Below are 18364 nucleotides of genomic sequence, written 5' to 3' on the forward strand. Positions count from 1 at the left end.
ACTTTTTTAAGACATTCCGTTTTAATGTTCCGGGCTCTGTCGCTGTTAGCTCATCATAAAATAGTCTCTAAATTTTTTTCTAAGACTAATTTAAGATCATTTTAAGAAAATTTAAAGACGCTTCTTAATGATTTTGCGTCTTTAAATAGTCTTAAAAAAATCTTAAAATCGTCTTGAAAAAATCTTAAAATAGTCTTAAAAAAATTATTAAAAAATTTCCAGGCTTTTTTAAGATGATATCACAATGACAGCTCCGGAAAATTATTATAGAGCGTCTTTAAATTGTCTTTAAATGATCTTAAAAAAATCTTAAAAATAAATTTAGAGACTATTTTAAGATGAGCTAACAGCGACAGAGCCCCGGAACATTAAAACGGAACGTCTTAAAAAAGTCTTAAAATTGCCGGATGATAATTTTTTAACAATTTTAAATTCAATTTAAAAACATCTTACTCAAAAATATTGCGGTTAGAAAGTCGTAAAATCGTCGAAAAAATGTATAAAAATTAATTTTCACAACAAATTCGAGAACCAAAATTTCAAAAATCTGCTCTCGGATTTTATTTTTTTTGGCGTCTTAAAAGAGTCTTAAAATAGTCTTGTTTTGTGTCACGTTTAAGATCTTAAACGAACGACAATTTTCAGACAATTTTAAGACGATTTTTTTTTACACGGGTATCAGGTCTAATTTGGTCTTATACAAAATTTTTTTCACGGGTAGTTTTTTCAAAAATTAGAAAAAAAGAAGAATTTACAAAACTTTTAACGTCAAACATAAAAAATTGTCAATTCCTACTCACTTTATCATCATCAATAAATTAAGCATGATAAATAAATTAAAATAGATTTTTTTATAAACAACAAATATAATCAATAAAATAAAAAATAAGATGGATGAGAGAAATCCGAAAGCCATAAGAAAGAAACTAACAAGATCATCTACTAATATTCGAGAGGATTTCATTAATGAATGACGAGTGTCACCATCAATTCTAGCACCTGCTCCATTTCTCGGTACATCTGTCACAGAATTCAGTTTTTTTTTGTTTCTCTCTTTCTTCTGCTAGTTTGACTTCAACTTCTACTTCCATTGTATTATACCGGCTATATTTACGTGTCCCGTATAAAACTCTGGTTGTATACACACGTAATATTCGGGTAACGTGACCAAGCCATGGCTGCTACACTATCACGGAAACCAGCCAAGCACTTATATTATTGTTATAGCGATATCGACATTGCTGAGCACTTCCTTGGGAAGTTGTTAAAACTATTCGCGAGCCGTACCCTTTTTGCTTCGCGTCTATTTCTGGGCTGACAATTGAATTTCCCGCTGTACTCCTACTTGAGAAAAGTTAGTGATTTATTTTTGCTCTGCTTTATTTTATTTTTTTCTCCGTTTTATTTTACTATTTGTTCGCTAAGTATGTTTTGAATTTTCGGAAAGTTATTTCGCATCGGCTTTTTCCGGCCGAGTCTGCACTCGAGAAACTATATTACTTAGTCGTTTGATCGATAAATCGATTCCGCTGAATCGATGCTCATAACAAGCTCGAGAGAGAAACCCGGTCTAGTTGGGTGGTAGTTTGTAGTTTATAGTTTGAAAACCACTAATTAAGTATGGTGACTGTTGTAGGCACTCGATGTAGATATTTGATTAATTCAATTAATATTTGCTAGATATTCACTGGGTTTTCTCTACCAATCACTCAATTATTCGTCTCTTTTACTTATAATTATCTCAAAATCAACAAAATATTATCCTAGGATTTTTATTGATCAAGGCAAATTATTCCAAAGAGTAAAAAATTTTTTTTTTCATTTGAAATTTTATTTTTTCAATGATAATTCAATGATAATTAGTGATTGCAAAATTTTTAGAAAGTTTTTTTTTTACTTTAAGCTAACAATCTGATATATATTTTTTTTTATTGATGTCTTGTTATTAATTTAAAGTAAAATTTTTTCTTCATAAAGCAAATTAAAAGAAAAACTCTAAAAAATGTCAGTAAAAAATTGTAAATTTTTGGACTTGACTAAAAATTTGTAATTTTAGTAAAAAATTTTTCTAACTTTACAAATTTTTTTCTACATAATTATCAAAACAAATTGAAGATTAACCGGTGACGTTAGCCGAGTCGTCTAAGGCGCATGGCCTATAGAGAACTCGGACTAACTTACCGGCCAGGCGTGGGTTCGAATCCCAAGCTGGTCTAGAAACCAACTTGGTTGATATTCGGCCCTTGCCGCGTAGGTTAAGATTTACACAACCCAAAAAGACCCAAAGTACCACTCCCAACAGTTAAAAGTCGGCGATATGACCACAGCAGTTAAAACCGACTCTAAATAATAATAAATAAAAAAAAAAAATTGAAGATTTTTTTTCTTCAATAAAGTTAATTTTCTAATCTAAAACCTCGAGACTAATAATTCAAAGCCACCAATTCCCATTTAAATTCTCATTATATTTTTAGCAGTCTAATTCACCCTTTGCCAGTGCATACATTACACAAACAAAGGGGTTAGTAAGTTTGTAAAGGTCGCGTGTCGGATATTAATCGGGAACCTGGACGTATAGCTCTCGTTACCTACGCAATTAAATAGAACGCCTACCGCTACCGCGAGAACAAAAGAGCAAACTATAATATTTATCAAATCAAATAACTACCAGTCATTACTACTTACTACTTATTACTTATTACCCTTTCTACGGCAGGTCAATACATAAAGGGTGATCAAATCATAATCAGGTCGATAAGTAAACACAGAATTAAAGCTAAAAATACACTGAAAAAAAAGTTACTTAAATCAAGAGAAAAATTCTTGAACCAAAAAAATTCTTCAAAATTCTTGAATTAAATAAAAAAAAATTTTTTCTTAGTTTAAGAATTTTTCTACTCAAATCAAGAAGATGAAATTCTTCAAAATTATTTACTTGATTCAAGTAATTTTTTTTTCTGTGTAGAAATAATTTCAAATGTAACAAGTAATTTTTCCAGCATTATTTGCTTTGGTATGATGATTGAAAAAAAAAAAAAAAAAAAAACTGAAAAGAGGATGAAGCACAAAAGTAACAAAGTTGAAGTTAAAAGTTTAAATGTGTAACCAGTGGTGCGTTCTAGATAGGGGTGTAAGTTGATCACCGGTGTTTGAATAGCCGGGGGCTGTATCCAGTCTCATGAGTTGAGCTCACATTCTCGCATTAACTGGTGCCGGGTCCGCGATCAATTAAACGGTTCGATTGATTAAGTTTTTAACCCAGACTAGACGTAACGTGCCTCACATCCTTTCTGCGTACGTGGTTAAATGTCCGCCGAAAACTATCCAGTTAATTTATCGATTACTGTAAACTCTATTTCAATTCTGTTTAAAGTCAATTTCTGTTTTTTGTATTTTTATTTTTCTTGCCAGTTAAAATAATTAATCAGAAGAAATATGTTTGAAATATTGTAGAATAAATTCAGATAGAATTTTTTTACATTAAATTAAACATTATTCCGGATGATAAATGTGTGTGCTCATGTTATTCTACTTTACTTTATTTTAGTGAGTTTGTTTTTTTAAAGGGGAGGTGAAACGAGTTGTTTCACACGAAATGAAATTTTTTATGGGAGTAGGTAAAATGAGTATGTAGTATGTAGCAAAAAGGGTGTATGAAAATAAGAAGGGTGAGGAGGGATGACCTGCTGGGCTGTTGTTTCTACGAGTAATTTTCCGGCGGCTTATCCGGAAAATGTTTATTCATATCGTCTGAATGTACCGCAGTCGACGATTGTACACCAACTGCCCGACAGTCTGACCCTTTTTACTTTACGCCGTTAATCTGGTGATTATACAAAATAAGAATAAAAGATTTTTGTTTAAAAGAAACTTACTTTTTTTTTTTTTTTTTTTTTTTTTTTAGTCGTATTAAAATATTACATAATTACTGAGATATTTTTTTAATTTAATTATTAATCAATTTTTTACATTTTCAATTTTAAAATTCCATTAATAATTGAATGGATTAATTTTTTTTTACAATTTTTCGGTACGAGTATTAATAAATTTTTTTCAGCGAATAAAATTTTGTCATAAAAAAAAATATTGTCTAGTCAGTAATTCTTTAATTAAAACTCGCAACCTTGCAGTCACTATGTGACTGCCGTAACTTGTGAACTATAAAGAAGTAAAATTTTGCTTTATTAAATAATGAATTTTGTTAAATTGCACTATACTTTTTTAACTATTGACGTTTTTAAAGATATAAGCTCATCCCGGTGTTGCACTCGTTAAGAGCTTTCATTTGAGTACCCACATGCATTTTGATATATTTTTCATATATACACATATATAATATATATAAATATATGAAAACTTGATGTGGGTACTCAAATGAAAGCACTTGATGAGTGTAACATCGGGATGGGCTTATTTCTTTAAAAATGTCAATAGTTCACAAAATATAAGGTAATTTCTTAATTATTGATATTTTTAAAGATATAAGCTCATCCCGATGTTACACTCATCAAGAGCTTTCATTTGAGTACCCACATGCATTTTGATATATTTTTCATATATACATATATATAATATATATAAATATATGAAAAATTAATGTGTGTACTCAAATGAAAGGTCTTGATGAGTGTAATATCGGGATGGGCTTATTTCTTTAAAAATGTCAATAGTTCACAAGATACAAGGTCATTTCTTAATTATTGTCATTTTTAAAGATATAAGCTCATCCCGATGTTACACTAATCGAGACCTTTCATTTGAGTAACCACATGCATTTTGATATATTTTTCATACATACATATATATAATATATATAAATATATGAAACATTAATGTGGGTACTCAAATGAAAGGTCTTGATGAGTGTAATATCGGGATGGGCTTATTTCTTTAAAAATGTCAATAGTTCACAAGATACAAGGTCATTTCTTAATTATTGACATTTTTAAAGAAATAAGCTCATCCCGATGTTACACTAATCGAGACCTTTCATTTGAGTACCCACATGCATTTTGATATATTTTTCATACATACATATATATAATATATATAAATATATGAAACATTAATGTGGGTACTCAAATGAAAGGTCTTGATGAGTGTAATATCGGGATGGGCTTATTTCTTTAAAAATATCAATAGTTCACAAGATACAAGGTCATTTCTTAATTATTGACATTTTTAAAGATATAAGCTCATCCCGATGTTACACTAATCGAGACCTTTCATTTGAGTACCCACATGGCATTTCTTATATATTTTACATATATGGTATTTGTGAAATATATAAATATATAAAATATATGAAAAATTGATGTGGGTACTCAAATGAAAGGTTTTGATGAGTGTAACATCGGGATGGGCTTATTTCTTTAAAAATGTCAATAGTTCACAAGATACAAGATCATTTCTTAATTATGTATCTAGAAATAGAGCATTTTCGAATACAGCCTAAATACGTCATCATAAATTGACTATTGGTGAGAATGATATGAAACCTTGAAACGGCACAACTTCAGGTCGAGACCTATCCAACGATACTAAATTTTTAATAAAAATCCATTTTATCATATAAATACACTGGTCACAAAATTTTGCTTATTAAAATTATCCGACTGAATTAAAAGATTAAAATTAAAAAGATAAAAAAATATAAATACGCACATAAAATAAATAATAATTATCGGATAATGGTTCGGGTTTAAAGTACAGAAGAATAAAGAGAGTCAGTAAATGATTACATGGTCGTACTTAAAAAATGTATATGCAGATGTGAGTGTTATATAGTTATACTGGCAATATTAAATTTAATTATATGTGCCTTGTGAAGTTTGCGTTATCGTGAAAGCTGGGAGCGGTGTGTATATATATCCATATACATATATCTTTATACAGATATGTATATATACAGAGCAACATCTAACCTGACGTGATTTTAATGAGACCCTCTGGTTGCACGAAAATCCCAGGTCATTTCCACAGTGCGGAATTCAGAAGTAAAGTACGGAGCAAGTAAAGAGCGCGATAAAAAAAAAATAGAAAATGACGACAATCAAGCACGAGGTTAAATAAAAAAAAATATCTGGTTCATTATTCAGTCCTTAATGTTACGTTACAGTCTCAATCAAGCACTGTTTGCTTTTTCAACTAAAACTAAAACTAAACCTAAAACCGAAACTAAAATTAGACCTTTTTTAAAGTAAATAAATTTTTTTATAAATACAACCTTTTATTTTCGATCTAATTCCTTATATTTAATCCCTCTTTCGTAGACTAAATTACGCGGAGGGTTCCGAGTGCCTTAGTTACTCAAACTTATTGTTTTAATTAAAATAATAAAATCGGCTATTAAGTAATAATGAGAATCATAATCGGAGCTAGTAACCTTGTTAAATATTTTGTCGAGCGAAAAAGTTTTTAATTTTCAGCGATAAACAAAAATATTTATGTATTTACTACGTGGTACATAACACGGGTGATACAAAAATCCGACGGTGAATAGTTAAAAACTTTCATCAAAGCCCAAACTAATATTAATCATTAATATCCATCAAATATCACTTTTTGCCTTTTAAAATCCTTTTATTTTCAATTACTTCAATATTTTAGTATTTATTAAACACTTTAATAATAGATCTTTCAAAATATTGATTAAACTTTCTATAAAAAAATTTTTTTTAATAAAAATCTATTAAAAAAAGTTTGTTCAATTATTTTAAAAAATTCAAGCTTAATAAAAAAAATTTTTTCTAAAAATTAAGTTAATTATTCAGAGAATTTTTATAAAAAATCCGTCAATAAAAATTAACTTCGAAAAAATTTTTTTATTAAAACTGAACGAAAAAAAAAAAAAGATCAAAGCTCGAGAAACAAAAATTCAACTTCGCATTTTTTATAAAATTACCAACTTGGAATGCTAAAAAATAATTATTCAAAAATCTCTGGTATTATTACGCTTTTTACATCCTTTGTATCTATAAAAAATCACTTGTTGCGATTGAACTGAAATCCCTTTATTTCTACCAATCATCAGTTCAATAAATAGTTCCCCGTAAATTTGAATATTTATACACTCAACACTTTAATAATACCCGAGGAAAATTTTTTTAATAAAACTCCAAACTCAAATATAAAATAAATATACACAAAGCTAAATATGCATACGTAAATAAAATATAAATATATTTATAAAAGTACATAAAACTTACCTTCTGTATAAACTCTCGTATTATCAGTGTACAAAGTACTGAGAAACGCGTAGTACAAGTTTTGTATAAACTTGATGTTTGCACCCTTATATACATGTACCTATGCCTATATAGAGACATATATATGAATAGTATGTACTATATAGGTAGACGTGGGCAACTTGTCGGAAGAAAATGCGCGCGACCTCGTGCTCACTCCTGACTAGATCGGGGAGTGTCATCCCTGCGCGTTGTACACGGACAAACATCAGACTAGAAACTGCGATACCACCAACTACCAACTGCTCCACTGGCTATACTACCCCGGCCGGTGCCCTTCCAAACTCGCCTGTTATCTTTCCACGCATGCGCCTATTTTGACCGCCTAAATTACCCCGTGTAATTATGCATCCCTCTTATGGGGTTATAAAGTACGAGAATATACTTCCTTATTTTATTTTATTTTATTTTAATTCTTGATATCACATTTAATTTAATTAAGTTATTAATCACTCATTTAAATTATCATAATTATAATTATAATTATTATCAGATCACTGTTCTTGATCCCCGGCTGAGACTGAGAATGAAAACTCACTCTCTTCTTAATTAATCCGTCATTAGTCATTAGTCATTCTTAGTACCTCGTGTTTTGTCACTGAGCTTTATTTTACATTTGCTGAGGGTAGATTTTAAAATTAAAATTAAATTTTTTCAATAATATTTTAAAAGATTGAATTTAGAAATTTTTTATTTTATATTAAAATATTTTTAATTTTTAGTAAATTAAAAATTTATAACTAAAGATAATTTTTTTTTAATATAAAAATAAATAAAATATTCAAAGGAATTTTTAACGGAATTTTATTTTAAGTTTTTGTAAATTTTATTAAAAATTAAAAATAAATTTTTTTAAATTAAAAAATAAATAAATTTTTTACAAAATTATGTTTGACAAAAAAAAATAAATTTAATTTAGAAATATCTAATTTTTCTAAGTAAGATTTAAAATATAATTTAATTAAAGAAATAAAAAAACCAATAACATTTAATATAACAACCCATTAATTAAATCGGGATTTAAAAACCTAATGATTGCATGAGTCCCTCGATCAGATTATTGTGATCGAGAGAGTTAATTACTCGCCCGAAAAAGTAAATTAAAATTAATTAAAATAGACGATTTTGATTCAAACGAGAGATGTGTGGGGGTTGTGCATTACGCGCATGACCGTCGAGGGAAAGGTACGAGAATTTTAGGGGGTGAACGGGGGTGAGTCAGTCAGGCCGCAGCGCGCGCTCAGAAAAGTACGGGAGTAGTCTGCGATAACCCCGTTACTTGTCTCTTTCTCCCTCTTTATCGTGCTCCTCTTACACAGATCGTGTGTCGTATTTTGTGTCCCGCGGACTGGGCCCAGTCCTTTGGTTCTGAAGATTACAGATTCTTCAGTTTTTATCAACAATTTATTTTTGTGTAATTAAATCCTGCAAATAAACTATGAGTTTTTCGTTAATGTAATTTTCTGGAGAACGAAAACGAAATTTACTCGTACTACTTTTTGTTTAAAATTTCGCTCATCAAAGAGGGAAAAAAAATTCTAGGAGTGCGTGTGCTGTTCAAGCCGTTGAAAAAATTACAACCAAAAAAAAAATAAGACAGAAGAAAATTTTATTTGATCTTCCATAATTGTTTATATTTATTAAATAATTTTGTGGAAATATTGGCAGATTGTAATAACTATTTATTGTTGAGCCAGCCAAAAAAATTCAAGAGTGGGATTTTAGGATGCAAGAGCCCCAGCAGATTGACATGAAAAGCCCCAATAGAATAGTTGGTGAGTGGCCATTATAAAACCTCGATATTTCCGAGAAAAGCTCGTGACCTCGTAAACCTGTCGATACATTCTCGAAGCTCGCGAGTTAAGGGAGATTTTCGACGCAATATAACATGTAAAATATACACAAAAGAAAAAGAATGCGTCTGTGCGATTTAAAACCGGAGATAGAATGGAAAATTTTGTGCAATTGCCATTAAAATCAATCCAGCTTGATAATTCATTAAAAGCTCGCTATTTTTCCGAGCTGTGCTGATGTAAATTCAGGCGGAAAAATAAAAATATATTTGTTTGGTCAACAAAGTGCTGTAGGATTACTTTGCTGAAGATAATGTAATGTCATGGATGGGCGTTCGTGCGATATTTCACTGTTCGAGCGGAATAAGAAGAGGACAGAGAGGCGGGAGTAAAGGATAAATGTAAGGGGAGGTGGTGTTTGAATAAAGTGTAAAGTGTGAAAAATATTGTCGGTGTGGGATCGTATCGGGGTTGGATCATATCAGTATTCGCGAGCAGTGCGACAAATTCGTAAAAGCTCACGGAAATATGGGATGGTCGTGGAATCACAGGAAGAAAGCTCTGTCGTGATAATATCAATGCGAATGCGAATGGGGTGACGTGGATAGTGTTGAGTGTTGAGTGTTGAATGTTAGGAGACGGATACGGATAAGGGTTGCTTTCTGAAGAAGAATAACGGAATAATGACTGGGAGATAACCGAGGTTAAAGCATTCGGAACCGACGGATACGACTTTTACTTTGTTTTTGTTCGCGCTCATTTTTATCTGATTTAACTAAGGCCAGGAGCTCGGCCTGAAAATAATATTTTATCTTCACGATATTTGGATTTACGTTAATGGAATATTTAATAATTTTTGTGTAATTAAGTGTATTTATAATTAAAATAAATAATTATTGTTACTATTGTTTTGTTAATATTTAAATAAAATAAACTGTAAATAAATCTGGTGAAAGTATCTAGTCGTAGGAATTGTAATTAATTTAAGAGGATAGTGAAGTGTCTGAGGAATTATTTATAGACAAATTGTACATAAAATATTTTCCTACTTATTAATTGAACTGGATTGAATATTGATGAGCTTTTGGAGGCGCTATGAGTTCAGCAAGGTATTTACTTAGGTGAATTTTAATTGTTTAGGTGCTGAAATTCCAGAGGGTGGTTTATTGTGCAGTGAAGCTGTTGAGCGGTGAAGGTGGTCAATATGACTCCTCTCTTGCTCATCTTATTGGTGGCCTTCGACACGATTTTCGCGCAGAGTCATGTTGGTGAGTAAATAAATGTTTCACATTGTGTTAAAAAATGAACAAAAACTGATAAACAACGAGCGTGAAGGATACCAAGCCGGGAGTGTTGTGATCAGACTGGGGACTCGGGGGTTTAATTAAATGATTAAGACACGGCTCGAGTGTTTGATTAGACATTTTATTAGTATATATTGCTCGTCGTGACAATTTTGTTTCTTTTGGCAATAAGCTTCTCGAGTGGTTAATTTTATTAAATTTTTTAATTTATTATTAAAAAATATAATGTTAAATAATTACTTTTTAAAATTGAGTAAGTTAGTTGATAACTTAGTTGAGATAATGATTAAAAATTTATTTAATTATTTAAATGAAAAAAGTTGATAAAAAAAGTTTCGGATTAATTAAATTAAATATTTAAGAAATTCACTGAAAATTATTGGGAAAGAAACTTTGAAAATTTGTAGAATATTTTATTTTACAAATTTACTTTTAAATTCTGGTGAAAAATTAAGTACTGAAATCAATATCGATTTAAATTATTATTTGAAAGGAGAATAAAAATATTTTTATTTTAAATTAATTCAGATTTATTAATTATTATCATTTTTTAAAAGTCTTATTTTTAAACACAAGTACTATAAATTAATTAGACATTTTCTTTTCTTAAAATTTTTTTATCAAAAAATTTTTAATTAATCTAGAGTTTAAACTTTTCTTTTTAATGAAAAAAAAATATTTAAAAAAAATGTTTAAAATATCAATTATTATTTTTTGAAATTAAGCACCCATTATATTATCATATAAATGATAACCATTAATTATTAATTACATAATTCAATTTTGCATAAGCCGTCTAAGTAGTCTAAGAAGCTTATTGTCTCTAAACAACCCGCATTCTATAATTACACTCGTTCATTAAATAATTAGTATTACTACTGTACAATTGAGGTCGGACTCAGGCGAGCAATATTTCAAAAGACGACTTAATTGTAATGATTATCAAGAAAATAAAGTCGAAAAATGCCAGTGGACTGATGGACAAAGTCTATCACAATCATATTTCTGACAACTTTAGCGACTATCACAATAATTTAATCAAATAAAATGTTCTTATTACAATTAAGTATTTGTTCCGACAAAGTTTAAAGAGTCAAAGCTTTCAGTATTTATCAAAACAAAAGGTTGGTACCACAATTATTAGTTAATAAGCACCATGGAAATGAAGTGAGTCACAACCAGATGAATTAATTGTTTGCCAGTATTGTTGCGGTAAGTAAATCCATAATGGATAATAATTAGCAGAGGCTGGATCGTGATTATGGTAAATGAAATTTGATATATTAATTTTGATGAATTACGTAGATTGTGGTTTTATCTAGCTTATTACTCTACAGATATATATTTAATTGAGACAGATAATTCGTTTATGGTTTGTACGGTTTCGTTAGACGGGTGTGTAGTATGTTAAATCGTAACAATGAGTTTATTAGCCAGCGATCACAGCTATTATTACACACGGGACAGCGATCCGTCGAGGACTCGCTGTCATAATGACAATTCACCCTCCTGGATTTACTAGTCGGTTAATTATTAAAGGACGTCCTGTACTAATATCTCAAATTATCCTCTGTCTCAGTGGATTTATCGGATTTCGACGTTATATAATAATAATAATCATTATTATTATTATTATAATAATTATAATTTTTCACGTCATATCTCAGATTTTGACGTCACTACTGCCGTTAAATGTTTGTGTCTGTGTGCTTTGACCGAGACTTGAGAGCCAGAAGTCCGTCAAAGCCGAGTAGAACTCGCGATGCAAATTTCAGTCCAGTCTTTAGTTCGGGCTTAGTACGCTCGAGATCGGATTCAGAGACTTTCAGGTGGGTTTCTAAAGCCATGCAAAAATTTAATAAAATAAAATAGACGAGTTTGAATTGAAATAAAAAATTTAGATTGAAAAATTATTTGAATAAAAAAAAATTTTTTCTTTGATTTTAATTTTTTTAGCTACGACAATTTGAAAAATTATCATTTTTTTTTATTCTAGTCTCACAACTTTATAAATAAAATTTTTTAGTTAAAATATTTTAGAATTATTGCCTATTTTTAAATTATTGATCAAATGTCAAAATTTATAAATTAAAAAAATTTGAATTTTATATTTTTTCATACTTACACAGTAAAAAATTTTGCATCATTGCGACAAAAAACTTAGTATTAAAAAATTTTGTGTTAAATATTTAACACTTTTATGTGTAAATTTAACATTTATTCTGTTAAGAAGGTTCGAGCGAATCTAATGTAAAAAGTAATTTCCAACTTTGAGCTTTGAAATTAAGTATACGTATAAATAAATACGTCATTTATCTAATCCCAAAATTTAAAAAAGATTCACCGTTTAGTTATTTAGATATTAAATTTTAAAAATCATATATTTTATCTCCTTATACACACACGGGCTCTTATGGCGGACAAACGTTTTGTCGAGACTAATTATTTTTTGTCAATATTAACCTCCCAACTTTAACGGATAAAAAACTATACACAAGAAACTTGGATTATTGCAAAATATAAAAACAATTTAATAATAATACATTACTGATATAATTTTTGAAATATTTTAAATCAATTTTTATGTTTGTTACTCGTTTATCGTCAACTATTTATTCGAATAAAGATTTAACAACATCGCGTTAACAGCTGAGAAAAAAGAAAAGTATAGAAATATAGTTACAGAGAGAGAAATGTTTAACTCACACACTCATCCACGTCTCTGTTATGGGTATAATCAAGCGCGCTATTGCCAAATCTGTTTATTTATTCCGGCAAGTAATAAATACCAGTCATTTTATTACTTTACTTTATTAAATAAGTAAAAATCATCAATTATTAAATCGTTTAAATTATTTTAAATTGAAATGAAGAATTTTGACATTAGTTACGCTCGAACTTCCTTAAATCAACACAAAAAAGTGTTAAATATTTAACATAAAAATTTTTAACACAAAATTTTTTACTGTGTATAAATCGACAGTATTAAATAAATAAGTTAATTTTTCAATTTTTTACCGGCTGAAAAACGATCAAGTTCTGCATTTAAACAATTACTAAAGAAAAAAATATGTACAAAGTATCAAAAGTCTGTTTGTTTAATACATAACAATTCGTATGTAACTAAATCTCGCTGGACAACAGACAAATTTATCTAACGATGTTGACAATTTACAATAAAAATCCCTGGTTCATATGTATCTTTATAAAATATGACAATAAGGTAAATGTTATTTACTATTATACCGTATTCAAGTGACATCCACAGAGAACGGAAACAAAAAGCATGATTGTTATACCCACAGCCACAGTCCATAGTACAGAATAAAATAAAATAAAATAAAACAAGTAACATACTCTCGCGTTTTATGTCAAATCCCATCGGAGTTTTCTCGGCGACGACTATCCACTATAGAAGGTACCGGTATCCACACAGGAATTGTGTAACCACGGCACTCACCCGGGCAACTATCGACCGGTAACTTTTCTGCTCTGTCGATGCCTCTTATTCATCATTTTCGGGCTCGCATTATTCTAGTAGTTTCCTGTTTTATTTAATCCCGTCTTGGCGGAAGAATTCACCGGAATATTTCGAATAAATAAATAATTGAATTAATTAAAAAGGCCGTGGAATTTGAAAAGTATAGGTAAGCTTTTGTTGAAATTATTTTTAATTATCAACAAACTTGGTTGGATTATAAAAGAGCGCTCGCCGTAAAAGTTTATAAAATGGTTAAAAATTAAAAATATTATCCGGCATCAGACGAGTTCCATTAATAATATAGCGAATTTCGCGAAAGTAGTCGTCTGAGGAATGTAATTTATGAAGGTACAGTGAGTGCAGTTTGCTGTTTTGCCGAGTTCGATTTCCATCAAGTATTCGTCCGCTGCTCTTCTATTCACACACTTGCACATGCCCTCGCATATATTTATATATATACTGTTGGAATTTATATATACATTGAAACACATGATCGGTGTAATTAACAAATGAATATGTGCGGAAAAATAAAATAAAAGTAAAGGACCACATTTTAATTTGTGAAATTCAATGAAATTTAATAATTGAATATTTCAAAGTCGGTTTCAATATAAAGCGTTATTCTCGGTATGTATTCATGGAATTTAATGATATTGTATTGGTTAAATGCCTATAGTTACTATTTAATGTTGATTGTATCAAAATGTACAGTTCAATTATTATTATTATTTTTATTTTTTTTAATAAAATGAAAAAATTAAATATTTTATGATTCATGAATTTCTCGGATAATTAAAAATTTTTTTTATTAATTTAATTTAATTAATAATAATAATAGTAAATTTTATTATTATCACGGAGAGAAAAAAATAGATTTTATTTCTATGTAGGATGGTAACCATTACTATGTTACATAGTAACGGAAATTTTTGTAAGAACCTTATGTAAATTTGCTGATAATAATCTTAAAAATTGTGATAAAACTATGAAAAACTAAAAAATAAAAAATAAAAAAAAACTAAAAAATAAAAAATCTCCGTTTTTCGTAAATAACTCAATAACTATAGGTGCACGGAAAAAAGAAAACTCGAAAAATTACAGTATAAAATGTAAAATCGGTCCGTCATAATCAAAACTAGAAAAATTACAATTTGAAATAACATTTTTCTAAATTCAATTTTTTAGATTAATATTCAGAGCTTTCAATGTGATTATTACATTCTACAATGTAATTCTTATAATATCTGTAATAATTACAATTTAAACTGTAATTTTTCCAGTTTTCATCACGAAGCGCCACGTTGCATTGTATACTGTAATTTTTCGAGTTTTCTTTTTTCCATGTGATATCGAAAATCGGAAAAAAGATCCTTAAAGAGGAGGAAATTTCTAATAACAAATCTCGGCTCCTGAAACTCTAGCTTTAAAAACGATAATTTTTATTTAATATTGAAAGGGTTCCGCGCAACTGCCGTCGTATTTTAGTATCGGCGCGGCCTTGTGACAAAAGTCGCGCGGAACCCTATTTTCAACGTTAAATAAAAGTTATTGTTTTTAAAGCTAGAGCTCCAAAGTCAATACTTTTTTTTCAAAAATTTCCTCCTCTTTAAAGATCTTTCTTCCGATTTTCGATATCACCTATGGTTATTGAGTTATTTACGAAAAACGTGGATTTTTTATTTTGTTTATATTTTTTGTCAATAACAAATTGAAATTTGTTATCAAAAAAATAAAAAAACAACATCATTATGTTGAGAATTTAATTCCGCAACGAATGAGTGGTTGTTCATATTTTTATCACAATTTTTAAGGTTTTTATCAGCAAATTTACACAAGGTTCTTACAAAAATTTCCGTTACTATGTAACATGGTAATGGTTACCATTCTACATAGGAATGAGATCTATTCTTTTCTCTCCATGTACAAAAATTAGTCACGAAAAAAATTGAATAAATTTAATGAAAAAAAAATTTTCTATAAGAATTCATGATAATTTAAAAGACAAATAAATAATAAATAATAAATAAACAAGTGTATTAACGTGCTCTGAATAAGATAAACTATCTCGTATGGAGCATAACATAAATATTAGACTATCAAGTGCACGTACGATTACCGTAAATTACTTATCGATTGTCGTCTTGAGAAGACACTGGGGGTGAGCAGTTTTCGGAAGATAGTAGTCGAGCCTTGAATACACCGGCATCTAACTCAGCGGTAGTCTACTGTAGAGATACCTATATACATGTTATATATTTATACGTCTACATATGTACAGTACATATACGCGCGATCTTACATTGCACACGGTAGCACCATAACTCGCAATAAATGCGGTAATAACCATACTTTCTCACCACCGGGAATAATATCGCGGTAATTTTCGCGATAAAAATACCCAGCCAAGAGCAAGTTCACCATGCCCACGCCCCATTGCATACAACCTCCATTTACGCAAGAAAATAAGAAAAAGTTGCTCTATCATTTACAATATATACCTTCCTTTTTATTTTTCCTCTTTTTTTCTACGCATATCATTTTTATTTTTAGTTTTTTAATTATTTTCGCCGTTTATTATTTTAATTTTAATTACGATAAATAATAATAAAAAATGATTAGCAATGGAGCAATAGAGTTAAATCTTTCGTAAATTTGAAAAAGTTATAAAAATCCTTTTGGTATTCCATTTATGAACTCGATCGTCGGAAAACTGTAAGATAAATCTCGTGGAAATTTCGGAGATACTGCAATTGGATGAAAATAAAGAATAATAATAAAAAAAATATAAGAAATAGTTCTTCTTCCTTTAAATCAAGAGCTCTGTTTAAACCATTATTTTTTATGATTGAAAAATAATATTCTACATTTATTTTCTTATTTATTTTTAATCCTCCGGTCGGTATTGATTTATTATTTCATTCGAAGAACCGAGAGTTTGTGATAATTAATACCGCTGTTTATTTTTAGATTTCTGCCGAAAATACTCCTGTAAAGCGGACCTTATAAATTTCGATAAGATTCTTTTTTCATTAGAGCAAATCCTTGGAACAAAAAGCAAAGCTTCTTTTTTTTTTTTATCTTACTCAGCTTTATTAAATTAAAAAAAAAAAAAATTAAATATTCTCTTTGTTCATTTTAAAATCATACATTTTATTAATAATTGCCATTAAAGTAATGAGCGATAAAAAGACTGGACTTTTGAGAGGATTACAACCTTTTAAAGTTAATATAATGTTTAAGATAATTAGATGGTAATAAATCTTGTGCATTTAAGAATTGAAAATAATTCTTTTTAATGATTGATATAGCGGTGGATGATTTTGGATGGATTTAACTTTTCACGATCGAATGAAATAAATATATAGGGCTTTTTTCAGTAGGAACTGGAACGTGAAAAGAGAGAATAAAGGGTAGAAAAGAGGTTGATCGTCAGTCGATAGCAGGTAACAACGGAAAATCGAATAGCGCGACCCTCGGATACCGGATAGGAGCCTCAAAATCGTTTCGCGTTACGAGAATTCAATCCCAAGGAAGATTAGATCCGAGGTCTAATAGAAGAAACGACAGCCAGCACTGCTATATGCACAGAGTGTATAGGGGAGCACTTACGATCTCCGTTTTCGAAATAAAACCGTGCGTTCTCAGTCTATTTTCAATTTTATTTTATTTTTTTTCACTTATAACAGACACTTTTTCATTTTTCTTTAAAATGCATTTTTTTTGGTTGAAAAAAATTTTAATTGATTCTTTTTTTCTTAAATTTATTATTAAAAGAATTAATAAGTTCATTTTTTTAAAAATAAATTAATTAAAAATATTATCGAAGCGCTTTGTAGAAAATTATTAATTAAAAAAAATTAAATAATGAATAAAAAATTGATAATTTAAATAATAAGAATTATTAATGTTATTTTAAATGTAAAACTTTTTAATTAAAAATTTTGTAGCGTATTTTTTTAACAAAAAAAAAATTTGTTACGAATTTGACAATAAATGGATTTAATACCTCAATAACAATCCAGTGATATCGGCGATTCAAAGTTCGAAATGCTCGCGAAAATGTTAAACATGGAGTGGAGCGAAAGGAAAAAATAAAAGTAGCTCAGCGTGGCAATAAATTTTATTCGATTATAAAGAGGAAAGTAATAAAAGTCTGAATAGCTTTTACAGTTTGAAGAATAGAGCCGCTCAGTTTGTCGACGGCAAAGCTAAGTAAAGCGAATAAAATATAACCAGAATTTAAAATAAGTAAAACTTAAACGATGAAAGATGAAAGATGATTTCCCGGCCCTGGAACTCCGATAATCTAGTCTAGTCTCTGAATTTTCATCTTTATCGACTAACTTGTGGACAAAACTTTGCGTATTGGTGGTTGGTCGACTAAGAGCGCGAGAACAAAGAATTGAAAATGAAGTAGTAAACGAAAAAGCTGATGGAAAAATAGAATAAAGCAAAAGAGAACGAGAAAACGCACATAGAGCGAGCTTTGCTGGTCTACGAGTACACTTAAGCTTTCAAATTATTTGTTTTTAAGCTTAA

At 29.3% G+C, this 18364-nt stretch overlaps 1 protein-coding gene and 1 long non-coding RNA gene across 18 annotated transcripts in view; one reads left to right on the forward strand and one right to left on the reverse strand.

The window, feature by feature from the left end:
* The window catches only part of LOC123268865, a 172187-nt gene that overhangs the window by 30654 nt on the left and 123169 nt on the right, over positions 1 to 18364 (reverse strand). The window contains exon 1 of one of the 3 annotated variants that reach the window (XR_006510311.1): positions 7209 to 7478. The exons of the other annotated variants lie outside the window; for them this stretch is intronic. This is a non-coding gene — a long non-coding RNA (uncharacterized LOC123268865). Of the gene's footprint in view, positions 1 to 7208; positions 7479 to 18364 lie in introns of those variants that run through there. 3 annotated transcript variants of the gene reach the window in all.
* LOC123268858 (tyrosine-protein phosphatase Lar) overlaps positions 9933 to 18364 on the forward strand; it is a 162885-nt gene continuing 154453 nt past the window's right edge. For 7 of the 15 annotated variants that reach the window (XM_044734262.1, XM_044734264.1, XM_044734271.1 and 4 more), the window contains exon 1: positions 9934 to 10308. In XM_044734262.1, coding sequence (XP_044590197.1) covers positions 10245 to 10308 — 64 coding nt within the window. In that variant the 5' untranslated portion in view covers positions 9934 to 10244. Of the gene's footprint in view, positions 10309 to 18364 lie in introns of all 15 variants that reach the window. The other 8 variants (XM_044734260.1, XM_044734261.1, XM_044734263.1 and 5 more) reach the window with 2 other exon arrangements.

The sequence above is a fragment of the Cotesia glomerata genome, linkage group LG7, assembly GCF_020080835.1.
Source record: "Cotesia glomerata isolate CgM1 linkage group LG7, MPM_Cglom_v2.3, whole genome shotgun sequence".
Classification (NCBI taxonomy): domain Eukaryota; kingdom Metazoa; phylum Arthropoda; class Insecta; order Hymenoptera; family Braconidae; genus Cotesia; species Cotesia glomerata.